This window comes from Haliotis cracherodii, unplaced genomic scaffold (genome assembly GCF_022045235.1).
Source record: "Haliotis cracherodii isolate W230 unplaced genomic scaffold, xgHalCrac1.p SCAF_11, whole genome shotgun sequence".
NCBI lineage: Eukaryota > Metazoa > Mollusca > Gastropoda > Lepetellida > Haliotidae > Haliotis > Haliotis cracherodii.
The window spans coordinates 28,225,343-28,238,992 of NW_027266266.1; the positions used below are offsets into that span (position 1 = coordinate 28,225,343).

A 13,650-nucleotide genomic window follows, 5' to 3' on the forward strand; every position below is an offset into this window, starting at 1 on the left:
CATGAAACCACTGAAGGCACTGAAACCTGTGGGGCTGACATTGAGTCGAGGTGAGTTCATTACCCAGCAACAACAGGATTCCAGTTTGGACAAAGTCAGGAAATTAGTGAAGGAAGGGAAAATTAGGGAGACCAGGCATAGTACTTCCTCTTACTATATTGAGAATGATATGCTCTATAGGAAGCATACCTTCACCAAGTTTGACAAGGGTAAGCAAGTTGTACTGTTAGTATTAAGATATTAGTATTATTAGTAGGTGGTAGTATTGTTATTGGTAGGAGAAGCTAGTTTAGTTAGTTGTGTTAGTTAATTTGGTATTAGTTTGAATTTAGATATTGTTATTGGGATTTAAAATTACTTTAAGGGAGGGAATAAATCTGTATTACAACTTCATTTGTGTTTGTGGTTGATTCAATACGTGACACTGTAAACCTTCACGGTGTCCAGCAGCTGTACTGTTTCATAAACATTCTGTGAACAGTGCTGCTCGTCTTCCCCATTGAGTAACGAGTTGGTCAATGTAAGCTGTATTTTAGACACCATACGGTCTAATGTAAGAAAAAAGGAACGAAAGTTAAAACAAGTTAACCTGTAGTTTGGAAGTCCTAACAAAGTTACATTAAATGGGGGTGGGGTAAGGTTGGGGCAAAATATAAATCAGTTCTAAGACAAAACTCATAACCACCCTCCCTCTATGATAAATAACCAGCACAAAAATTAAGTTTTGTTAATGCCATTTAATGCTGTTTGTGCCATGAGCATCGATCCAAGCAATTTAGATACGATGACATGCATCAGCCAAGTCAGCGAGCCTGATCACCCGATCCCGTTAGTCGCCTCTTGCGGCAAGCACTGTCGCCTCGCGATCTTTAGTATGTATGTGTCCTAGTTTATCGTCCGTTTACATGTCAAACCCCCAGCTTTTAGGCATCTTATCGTGACCCACAACATCCTTTATCTTAGACATGTTGGATTGTATGGGTAGCCCCTCTTTAACAGTTTTGGCAAGATCATCAGACACATTGCCAGCCGTTTTTGCCGTCACCGAAAACATCTTAATTCATTGATCATCTGGTGATTGGCAGACTCACGATCTTCTTTTTCCGATTGATTGCCGTGGGTATCCTCTTTGGGTTTTGTCAGTAACAAATCAAAGGAATCCTCTTCCTCCAAGTTATTTCTTCTGGAATCTTCGTGATCGGTGTCCCAGGTTTGTGGATGCCTGTAGAACTTGGCACAGTCTATGTCTGTTCGAATTCCCTGAGTCGAGGCTAAATATAGCCAAGGTCATGCTAATCTGCATCAGCGATTGTATTTGGATCCTCATCATCGCCTCTAGCGGTTCCGGCTGTCCTGGCTCGGTCATTTTGCACTATCAGCCAAATTATTTTCTCTGCCTTTAGGGACGCAGAGACGGCATTATGTTGGCTTGATAATTATCATGTTGTTTGCACTGAATTGATATGATATCTTGTCATAAAGGTGTCCGGTCTTGGCACTGGTAGATTTTCTGGCGAAATATCTTTTCTCAGGACCATCTTGTGTATACCAAAGAAAGTGAAATAGTTTGTTTTATTCTTCGTGGAGGATCTTGTTGCCAGGAGTCAACTAGGAAACAGGGGAGCCTCAAGTAACTGGAGAGACAAGGAAGCCCATGCAGTAATTCTGGTGTTTTTCAGATGTAACCAAGGTATTGGGGTTTGGGATTGGGGTGGTGGGGTTGGGGATGTAATGTAATACATTAACCAAAGGTTACCAACAGTCAATTCACGTCATAACATATGCCAACTACAACTTTGTTGAAATAGGAAAGTATAACAAGGTTGTGAATACTCAACATGGAGGAACATCCATCATAACACAGTTGCATACATGTTAAAGCTAACTGTCCACTGGGTTTGTTTATTCTATTATGGTTCTGTTCTGAAGTACAAAACCTTCCAAATGGAGTGCTGGATTTCTTGGGGAATTAGTCAGCAAAGAGCCAGAGTCACAGGAGACATATTACAATTTTATTTACAAGAAACATGAACAATAAAGAATATCTTAACTATAGCTGTGGATGCTGCATAGTCGGTACACCCTCTGGGCTGTGGGAGAGAGGTCTGCTTGGTATGAGCGTCAAAACCCTGCTTAACATCTTGCTTCTGTATCTATTTAACAAAGATTAGAACAATAAAAAGGAATATGATTGGTTGATACACAATTGGGTGTGCCCTATGGTAAATGAATGGCTAGACATAGGGGAATACTTAATCCTGTTGGACTTGCACTAATCTTGTCGATTAATTTCATGGGTGCTGGGAAAGTGTGTGAGTGAGTTAGGTTTTACTCCGCTTTTAACAGTATTCCAGTTATATCACGGTGTGTCAGCTTAATGTGGGAGGAAAGCCCGAAGTGACGCAGGTCTCAGACGTTTACCACTTCAGTGAAACCCACAATTACAGGTATGGTGCTGACAAACCTAGAAACATAATAGGGGCGAACAGGGATTCGAACCCACAATCATAGGTTTCTGGCGTGTCCAAGGGACGCAACTCTGCACAGCGAATCGTGGCGCCTTAGTCGACTGGGCCACCCGTGCCCCCGGGTGCTTGGAAAGAGATTATGGTATCACAATAGACAAGCTTGTATGGGGCTAATCTAAAGTCTAAATTGAAGTAATTACTGAATGTTATTCTAATATAGGTAATGACATATTTACTTATATAGGGGCGGTCGGGTAGCCTAATGGTTAAAGCGTTAGCTCGTCGCACCGAAGACCCGAGTTTGATTCCCGACATGGGTACAATGTGTGAAGCCCATTTCTGGTGTACCCCGCCGTGATAATGCTGGAATATTGCTTAAAGCGGTGTAAAACAATACTCACTCACTTTACTTAATAAAATAGTTCAAGGCAATCTATAAAACTATGTAGACATAACTTTTGTCTTATAGAGTAGTATGTCTGGGGGATGGGATCTTGTTACCTCTGGCTAGTATTTAATAGCTTTAAATCTATTAAACTATGTATAATAGAATGTCTGGGAGATGGGTTCCCATTACCTTAGGAAACTACTAATATTTTGTATCTGATTTTTTCCTAATTCCTTATATCTTGCTGTTCTAAAATTATACGAAATCTGGTATAAATGTTACACCATGATAACTTATAAAAGCACTTGCTGTGTATCTAATATGAAAACTTTGAATAAATGTTATATCATGATAACTCCATGGTTACACAAATGTAGCTAGTCTTTCATGACTGTACCACCATAGCAATGAGTGAGTTGTATTTTACAGCGTTTTTAGCAATATCACCGTGGAAACCAGAAACGGGCTTCACACATTGTATAGATGTGGGGAATCAAACCTGCAACTACAGCGTGAAGAGCGAACACCTTAACCACTAGGCTACCCAACCGACCCCAAAACAATAACATACTGGAAACAGGGGGCATGGGTGTGATGGTGTCTAGATACTATAGTCATTCTGTGCTACTTTTCTCAAATAGTGTTTAGTGCCCCAATATGGGGCATGGGTGACCTAATCGTCTGAGGCGCTGCAATTCGCTGTGCAGAGTTGTGTCCCTTGGGCACGCCAGAAACCTATGATTGTGGGTTCGAATCCAGGTTCGGTTCGATTATATTTCTAGGTTTGTCAGCACCATACCTGTGCTTGTGAACTGGAATACTGTTAAAAGCTGTGTTAAACCCAACTCACTCACTCACTCATACCCAAAAATCATGTACATGTGTACACATCATTGTAAAACCATATATATATATATATACATATATATAAATGAAAACACATATAAACTTGTCATGCGATAACAAATACATAGAAAACATAACAAAGAATGTGTGTTCTTTCATGGTTCACCAACGAGATACAGACAGACATTTCACCAAAATTGTCAGTGGTCATAGGCTGCAGAGTCTATAATTGAACAATGCTTGTTCCCAAGATTGTGCATTTCAGTGACAGGAAGGTCTGGGTACCTTCTCCTAAAATAACAATGGTCTTGGACAATTCATTGTCGGCAAACTGTATTTCTGTGATATTTTTCAGGCATGTTGAATATTTCTGAATTGGAGAACACCTGTCTTTGTTTATGTCCTTGAAGTCATAATTATGATCACAAATGCCTTTTAAAATCAATGAGTACCATCCCTTCCTGTTGACTTCATCCCCATAGGCTTCATGGGTAACTATGAACCAGAATATCAGTTCCATAATTGCCCCTTCAGAGTTTGGAGAGGACAGTTTTCCTGGAATCCATAGATCACATCAGGCAGATCAAGCTCTCTGGAATTTGTGTCAAGTAAATCCTGCATAATGCTGCAACAGACATCATGGACTGCACTGAAAACATTTATTTTTTTTCAACACCAAAAAGGATTCCAGTAGTGCTGTTCTCTCATGTTGAAGCCAGCCAATACAAAGCAATGACAACCATTTACTCTACCCGGGTTTCATTCAGTGCGTCATTAGGTTTTCAACACAATGATTCATTTTTGGTTCGGCTGCTATACAAACATAATTTGATGTGAGTAACATGTAAAATACCACTCCCTAGATTGTGTCTCATGAGAACTATTAAATAACACCAAGCAACCATTCGACCACAACCCATTGTAAGTAAGCAACCATTTGACCACAACCCATTGTAAGTAAGCAACCATTTGACCACAACCCATTGTAAGTAAGCAACCATTTGACCACAACCCATTGTAAGTAACCTGCTGTATGACAGCACAATATTGTACAATGTGCAGATATTACGGATCTATTAAAACAATTTGAGAACATGATTTAATGAGACCAGCCATGCTTGAATACACAACTAATGGCATCAAGAAAATATATTGCACCATATAAAAACTACCTGTGTTATTAATAATTAGTTGAAAGCACTTGGCATTTTATATACAAAATGTATTCATAAACAAAACCCACTGGATTAGTTGTTTTTCTTAAAAAAGTTTCTTCATACGAAAAGCTAGGGCGTTGTCCTTTTCTGTCCGAGAGGCTTGGAGATGTAAGTAAGATCATCAACTCTACACACTGTGACATCAACACAAGACTGCATTACCAAAGACGTAAGAAAGCAATGAAATACAGTTACATATACATGATATAAGGAAAGGACATTCCAGTCATTACTATATGCACATGATGCTGTTTCAGTTTGTTCTTTAATGCCTGTTATTTATCAAAAGCAGCAAAGAAATAAATACATCCACTTATTGTGAATGTGAAAGGACTTCATAAGTTTTTGGTTTTTTTAAATCCGGCCTCAAGTTAACTGTCAAAATCTATTTCAGTGGAATTTTATGGGCTCAGAATATTTCTGCTGGTGTACATGCTGGTCATTTGTGATAAAAGCAAGGGTAACAGTTTCTTCACAATCACAAAAGAGTCATTTTACAAAACACCACACATGCACATGTTGAATGAACCATTACCTATACCCTATCAATGATAAAGCCTTAAAAAATATTAAGGTGAGTAAAACGTTCCATAAATAATGGTAAAAAAGCATGTGTGTGTATTTTCTGTTTAACATCACACACAGCAATACTCACAACCTAATGCTTAATATTATGAGCAATGATCCATGCAGTCACGGTATCAGCCAAGTCACCGAGTCTCACCACCCCACCAAATCCATTAGGTTGCCAGGGGTTGCCAGGGACTGATTCTAACCCATGTCCCCACAGGTTCCAAATTTAATTTCCTCTAACGAATGACAATGGGTGCCTGGGAAACATTCTACCCAGATCCTCAGTGGGGTGCACATCATGGGCCGCCTCTATTACCCGTAACATCATCAAGACTACACAACATTACAAATATACCCACATGACACCGATACAAGAAGAAATAAAAGCATAATATCTGTCCAAAATTAAACAGGTTTTGGTAAAAACAAACATAGGAAAGATATTTCCCCCTGTTATGATATCTTTACTAATGTAGGAAATGCATCTTGAGCCAAAATTAGGGATGTCAGATTAATGTCACTTGATTCTTTTGATAAAATTTTGCTCCTATCATATAAATTTGATCAGTACAGTTACATAATTATAAGACTCTTTAAGTTTAACACATGCCTTGCTTACTTCTACTGAAGTGCAAGGTACTTCTGCTGAAGTCCAAGGAAGAGAGTGAGCGAGGGAGATGCTGCCTTGAAAAGTATTTCAGTTATATTACCGTGTGTTACGGAGTGGACTGGGATGTGCTAGTGCTTGGAAGACTGGTCAGGGAAGAGAGAGCTGTATGCTGGGGGGGCTTCATAAGGTCTGGACGGTGGAGGAGCCTCCCAGGAGGCTGAGGGTACAGGTTGAGAAGGGGACTCTGCTGGTTCCCGGTATGGTGGCTGTGAAGGTACTCGGTATGGTGACTCTGCTGGTTCCCGGTATGAGTGCTGTGCTGGTTCTCGATAGGGTGGCTGTGCTGGTTCCCGGTATGAGTGCTGTGTTGGTTCCCGGTATGGTGGCTGTGCTGGTTCTCGGTATGAGTGCTGTGCTGGTTCCCGGTATGGTGGCTGTGCTGGTTCCCAGTATGAAGGCGGTGCTGGTTCCCGGTATGGTGACTGTGCAGGTTCCCGGTATGGTGGCTGTGCTGGTTCCCGGTATGATGGCTGTGCAGGTTCCCGGTATGGTGACTGTGCAGGTTCCCGGTATGGTGACTGAGCTGGTTCCTGGTATGGTGACTGAGCTGGTTCCCGGTATGGTGGCTGTGCTGGTTCCCAGTATGATGGCTGTGCAGGTTCCTGGTATGGTGACTGTGCAGGTTCCCGGTATGGTGACTGAGCTGGTTCCCGGTATGGTGGCTGTGCTGGTTCACTGAATTCCAGTGGGGGAGGGGCTGAGGGTTGAGGCATCGACTCATTTTCTCCCCCCACTTCCTCCTCCCTGCCAGTGTCAAACAAAAGGGTATCCGCATCCAAAACATAATTCCTGGAATTGTATTCTGGTGTAATAGGACCACTGTTCTGCGAGGGTGACAGCTGGGTTTGTGCCGCTGGCAGCATCTCGAGGTCATTGCTATCGTCATCACTGTATTCACTGGGTGTATTCTGTCTCTGGCACCACTTGAACACACACACCACAACAAAAAGGGACACAACAATTCCAGCACCAATGGCAAGTTTTTCAGGTAGACTTCTCCCTTCATCTTCTGATGCATCCTTCTCTGGCCCTACAATGACACTCACAATTGTCAGGCAAAATATACAGACTAGACAAGACAAGTATGCAGAAAATAGCAATGCTTCTTCGTTCAATTGTTTAATGCTCTAAAAAACATCTGGACCAGATAAAACAGTGATTGACAGTATGAGCATTGAACCCTGTCATGTTTGAGTACAATGACACACTATCAACAAAGCCACAAAGCCTGACCATAGGCACCTCTTGCTGGGGACAAATTCTAACCCAGAATCTCAAAGTGTGGGGTTAGAGGCTAAAAACAGTAAGGTGAACATGTAAATGTTTGCTTTTTTCAATTCTTTCAAAATACCAGTAGCTGTATTCAAACATGTGAAAGTCAGATGTCATGCATGGATAGTTAGAGAGAAATGCTAACATTTGTGACTTGTAGCGTAAACATGGAGTTATAATGATATTTTGTCATTAAACTATATATCACATGACTAACCACGGGTCCTGGTAGTACTGTGGGTACGCGGGTCCTACTCAGGACCCATTCGACCCGTGTACCCGAGTTACCTAGTACTTATGGTACCTTGCAATGTAAAGAAGAGAAATCTTACACCCAACTTCCATATTATTAAGCTCTCTTTGTTTCCTGCCAGGTTGTTTGACTAACCTACACAAAGAGAGTAATTCAGTCAAGTCTTACTGTCACATGGGCAAAACTGCCTGCCAATTTCATGACAGTTAATAAAATACAAAAAGGGAAGAACTCCAAACATTTCAACTTCATAACCAAAATCCTACAACGAGCACTGATCTAATTCTGACAGCATTATGTGTTATCCTATAGTGGCTTGGTATCAGTGATCAGAGTACTGGATGCTGGACCTGATCCAGTGATGATGCTGTCTTATTGTTACACCCCCTGTAGCGACTTCCAGCTGAGCCCCATTGATTTCAATACATTTCACTAGACAATGTTTGGGACTAGTGGCTGAAGGGGGCAGACTGACTTGTATGTGTCACATACATTTAGTAGTAGTAGTAGTAGTAGTTGTTGTTGGGCACAATCCTGTCTGTCTGTCGCACCTGCTGCAGTCTCCAGTACAGGACAGGTCACACTGATCACCGTACAAGAGAGGCTCACACCCATATGTGCAGTGGCCAGTATCCCCATCACACCGGCTGCCCACACATCCTGTACTGCACTGATGGACACACATCGTCTTGGGGCCATAGTGCCCGCGTCTGCAGGACGCACACTGTCCATCGCGACACCTACACTGGCGGGGACACTCTGCAAAAGAGGAACTCATACTTCAGATTTGCTATTTGTACCATGACAGGGGTCAATGTGCATATTCATATATGTACATAATATATATACAAAGAAAAAAGTTAAGCACACCCTTATATATTTCATTATTGTTTGGTCTCAATATTTGTAACAGTCATGAAAGATATAATTACGGGAAGAATTATGTTTTCTTGAGATGATGTAATTAGTCATGCATGAGGAAAGCTCACAGGCCATGCATGGTATGCCCGTGCAGCATGCTACCCTTGAGTATCTCTAAAAGCAGTATATCCAAACGTTAAAATTGCTTTCTTAAGCTTGGTTTTATTCCATGACATAGTGTGACCATGGCACGAAAGCGATTATCAAACGCCACAAAATACCTGTGTTACCATGATGTTTATGTCAGTAATTTTAATCACAACTCACCAATTTACTTGTTCTTAAATGTTTGTTCTGATGACATTGGTATCGCCAAGCTCCTGTGGTGAGTCATCCCATGCCATGATTTTTGCCATTTGTCTTGGTTCAGAAATAAGGGTGTGCTTACCATTTTTCTTTGTGTATACATTCATGTATCTATGCGATAATATACATTCATGTATCTATGCGATAATATACATTCATGTATCTATGCGATAATATACATTCATGTATCTATGCGATAATATACATTCATGTATCTATGCGATAATATACATTCATGTATCTATGCGATAATATACATTCATGTATGTAGGTGAAAATATACATTACATCAGATAAAATATCTGCAAGGAAGTGAGGGAAAAGCAAAATGTTTCAATGAGTGTTTTAATATTGACAAGAAAAACATGAAATATTTTAACTTTTGGCAAACAATATTTTAACAAACAGAGCAGAGCAACCAATATTATTTAGACAAGGTGTTTTGTGTGGCGAAGATATATTTGAAACAGAAAGGGTGTGTATGTGGAGAAAAGCTTGAAAAGAAATGGTTTTGTGTAGGGAAGACTTGGAAAAGAAACGGTTACTAGTATGTGTAGAGAAGACTTGGAAAAGAAAGGGTTATGTGTAGAGAAGACTTGGAAAAGAAAGGGTTATATGTAGAGAAGACTTGGAAAAGAAAGGGTTATGTGTGGAGAAGACTTGGAAAAGCGAAGATTATATGTAGAGAAGACTTGGAAAAGAAAGGGTTATATGTAGCGAAGACTTGGAAAAGAAAAGGTTATGTGTAGAGAAGACTTGGAAAAGAAAGGGTTACGTGTAGAGAAGACTTGGAAAAGAAAGGGTTATGTGTAGAGAAGACTTGGAAAAGAAAGGGTTACGTGTAGAGAAGACTTGGAAAAGAAAGGGTTACGTGTAGAGAAGCCTTGGAAAAGAAAGGGTTACGTGTAGAGAAGCCTTGGAAAAGAAAGGGTTATGTGTAGAGAAGACTTGGAAAAGAAAGGGTTATGTGTAGAGAAGACTTGGAAAAGAAAGGGTTAAGTGTAGAGAAGACTTGGAAAAGAAAACATTATGTGCAGAGAAGACTTGGAAAAGAAAGGGTTATGTGTAGAGAAGCCTTGGAAAAGAAATGGTTATGTGTAGAGAAGACTTGGAAAAGAAAGGGTTATGCGTAGAGAAGACTTGGAAAAGAAAGGGTTATGTGTAGAGAAGACTTGGAAAAGAAAGGGTTACGTGTAGAGAAGACTTGGAAAAGAAAGGGTTACTTGTAGAGAAGCCTTGGAAAAGAAATGGTTACGTGTAGAGAAGACTTGGAAAAGAAAGGGTTATGTGTAAAGAAGACTTGGAAAAGAAAGGGTTATGTGTAGAGAAGACTTGGAAAAGAAAACATTATGTGCAGAGAAGACTTGGAAAAGAAAGGGTTATGTGTAGAGAAGACTTGGAGAAGCAAAGATTATATGTAGAGAAGACTTGGAAAAGAAAGGGTTATGTGTAGAGAAGACTTGGAAAAGAAAGGGTTATGTGTAGAGAAGACTTGGAAAAGAAAACATTATGTGCAGAGAAGACTTGGAAAAGAAAGGGTTATGTGTAGAGAAGACTTGGAGAAGCAAAGATTATATGTAGAGAAGACTTGGAAAAGAAAGGGTTATGTGTAGAGAAGACTTGGAAAAGCAAAGATTATATGTAGAGAAGACTTGGGAAAGAAAAGATTATGTGCAGAGAAAACTTGGAAAAGAAAGGGTTATGTGCAGAGAAGACTTGGAAAAGAAAGGGTTACGTGTAGGGAAGAGTTGGAAAAGAAAGGGTTATGTGCAGAGAAGACTTGGAAAAGAAAGGGTTACGTGTAGAGAAGACTTGGAAAAGAAAGGGTTACGTGTAGAGAAGCCTTGGAAAAGAAAGGGTTACGTGTAGAGAAGCCTTGGAAAAGAAAGGGTTATGTGTAGAGAAGACTTGGAAAAGAAAGGGTTATGTGTAGAGAAGACTTGGAAAAGAAAGGGTTATGTGCCGAGAAGACTTGGAAAAGAAAGGGTTATGTGTAGAGAAGACTTGGAAAAGAAAGGGTTACGTGTAAAGAAGACTTGGAAAAGAAAGGGTTATGTGTAAAGAAGACTTGGAAAAGAAAGGGTTATGTGTAGAGAAGACTTGGAAAAGAAAGGGTTATGTGTGGAGAAGACTTGGAAAAGCGAAGATTATATGTAGAGAAGACTTGGAAAAGAAAGGGTTATATGTAGAGAAGACTTGGAAAAGAAAGGGTTATGTGTAGAGAAGACTTGGAAAAGAAAGGGTTATGTGCACAGAAGACTTGGAAAAGAAAGGGTTATGTGTAGAGAAGACTTGGAAAAGAAAACATTATGTGCAGAGAAGACTTGGAAAAGAAAGGGTTATGTGTAGAGAAGACTTGGAGAAGCAAAGATTATATGTAGAGAAGACTTGGAAAAGAAAGGGTTATATGTAGAGAAGACTTGGAAAAGCAAAGATTATATGTAGAGAAGACTTGGGAAAGAAAAGATTATGTGCAGAGAAAACTTGGAAAAGAAGAAGAGAAGACTTAGAAAGAAAGGATTATATGTAGAGAAGACTTGGGACAGAGGGGGTGTTTGTGTAGAGAAGACTTGGAACAGAGGGAGTGTTTATGCAGAGAAGACTTGGGACAGAGGGGGTGTTTGTGTAGAGAAGACTTGGTACAGAGGGGGTGTTTGTGTAGAGAAGACTTGGGACAGATGGGGTGTTTGTGTAGAGAAGACTTGGAACAGAGGGGGTGTTTGTGCAGAGATGACTTGGGACAGAGGGGTTGTTTGTGTAGAGAAGTCTTGGGACAAATGGGGTGTTTGTGTAGAGAAGACTTGGGAGAGAGGGGGTGTTTGTGCAGAGAAGACTTGGGACAGAGGGGTTGTTTGTGTAGAGAAGACTTGGGAGAGATGGGGTGTTTGTGTAGAGAAGACTTGGGAGAGAGGGGGTGTTTGTGCAGAGAAGACTTGGGACAGAGGGGGTGTTTGTGTAGAGAAGACTTGGGACAGATCGGGTGTTTGTGTAGAGAAGACTTGGAACAGAGGGGGTGTTTGTGCAGAAAAGACTTGGGACAGAGGGGTTGTTTGTGTAGAGAAGTCTTGGGATAGATGGGGTGTTTGTGTAGAGAAGACTTGGAACAGAGGGGGTGTTTGTGCAGAGAAGACTTGGGACAGGGGGTGTTTGTGTAGAGAAGACTTGGTGCAGAGGGGGTGTTTGTGCAGAGAAGACTTGGGACAGAGGGGTTGTTTGTGTAGAGAAGACTTGGGACAGAGGGGGTGTTTGTGCAGAGAAGACTTGGGACAGAGGGGGTGTTTGTGTAGAGAAGACTTGGTACAGAGGGGGTGTTTGTGTACAGAAGACTTGGTACAGAGGGGGTGTTTGTGTAGAGAAGACTTGGGACAGAGGGGGTGTTTGTGTAGAGAAGACTTGGTACAGAGGGGGTGTTTGTATAGAGAAGACTGTCGAGGCTGTGTGACATTATCACCTTCAGTGACATCACAGATATGCAGCGAGGCACAATATATCATACATTCATTCAAAGCACTTGACTATATTTTTGGAGACATATTTCCATTTTTCTGGTTCACTTAGGCAGAAAATATGTAGCTATTTAACTGACCAATACATGTTCCATTGTGATGACACTTGATATAGTTGACTCTGGTGTTGTCCTGGTTGTAGGTGGGCAGGCACTCCCCGGTTTCCGGGTCACAGGTCGCGGAACACTCAAGCCAGCAGGTGGAGTGGCAGTCTAGATGCCCGCGTTTGTCACGACCCCAGGAGAATTGTAGACATGACAGACACTGATCATCTAGGCACTCTCGGCAATAAAAGGGGCAATCTGAAATTTCAACAATATTTACTCTAACAAGGTCTTTGTGTATCTTATGAATACCACAGCATTATACTGTATAGAGGTCTTTAATAAGTGGTCAAATAGGGTTTTTTTTCACTGAGGATTAAATAGCATGAGATGTTTCAAGAAGTTGGGGTGTTAAAATGCTTGCCTGACCAGGGACATTTGACTGCCACACAAAATGTTCTATTTAACATGTTTAAGATTTGTCTAAAATGCAAAATTAAGCAGGAAAGACAGTGTCCTTAAAAATGTACCCTTGAAGCTTTCAACAAAGGAGAAGCAGAATAATGTTTCAGATTATGGACATGATGGAAAGACCTGGATTCTTTGCTGCTGCCATCTTCAACCATGTTACTCACTCGTACCTTCCATCAATCTGTCCACTGTCCATTACATCTGTTGCTTAGTACATATTGTTAATATTACAGAAAGACATGGTAAATTATCTGAGTACAGATTGAATTATTCTTGAGTTAATCATATCTGAAAAGTTGGTATTTCTATATACAGTTGGGTATGTAAGTACAAGCCCTATTTTGCATGCTTATTAAAACCTGGGCAACCATACTGTCTGGAAATTCTGCAAAGGATTGGTTTGGTTTGTTGTTTAACGCCGCACTCAGCAATATTCCAGCTATACGGCTATCTGTAAATAATTGAGTCTGGACCAGACAATCCAGTGGTTGATATCATGAGCTTGGAATCCAGCTTGGGAACCGTGTAGGTAGCTGATGTACCATAGGTCCCCATGGTCCCCAGTATGGTGACCTTTAGTCACTTGTGATCAATAGCCCATTTTTAAAATGTATTGTTATGAATAGTCATATTTTATGGTTACATGCTAGTTTTACATACAAATCTTTGATACTCTAGTTGTTTTACTGTCCATTGTCGGCAGGTTTTTATATAG

At 40.7% G+C, this 13,650-nt stretch overlaps 1 protein-coding gene across 1 annotated transcript; it reads right to left on the minus strand.

The window, feature by feature from the left end:
• Nucleotides 1-2,061: 2,061 nt before the first annotated feature.
• LOC139456392 (uncharacterized) lies at nt 2,062-12,607 on the minus strand. The gene is made up of 4 exons (XM_071238083.1): nt 12,501-12,607; nt 8,239-8,446; nt 6,203-7,192; nt 2,062-5,053 (listed from the first exon to the last, which is right to left on the minus strand). Exons 1-3 carry the CDS (start codon nt 12,513-12,515, stop codon nt 6,231-6,233), a joined length of 1,185 nt encoding a protein of 394 aa, XP_071094184.1. The 5' UTR covers nt 12,516-12,607; the 3' UTR covers nt 2,062-5,053; nt 6,203-6,230.
• Between the last annotated feature and the right edge of the window lie 1,043 nt (nt 12,608-13,650).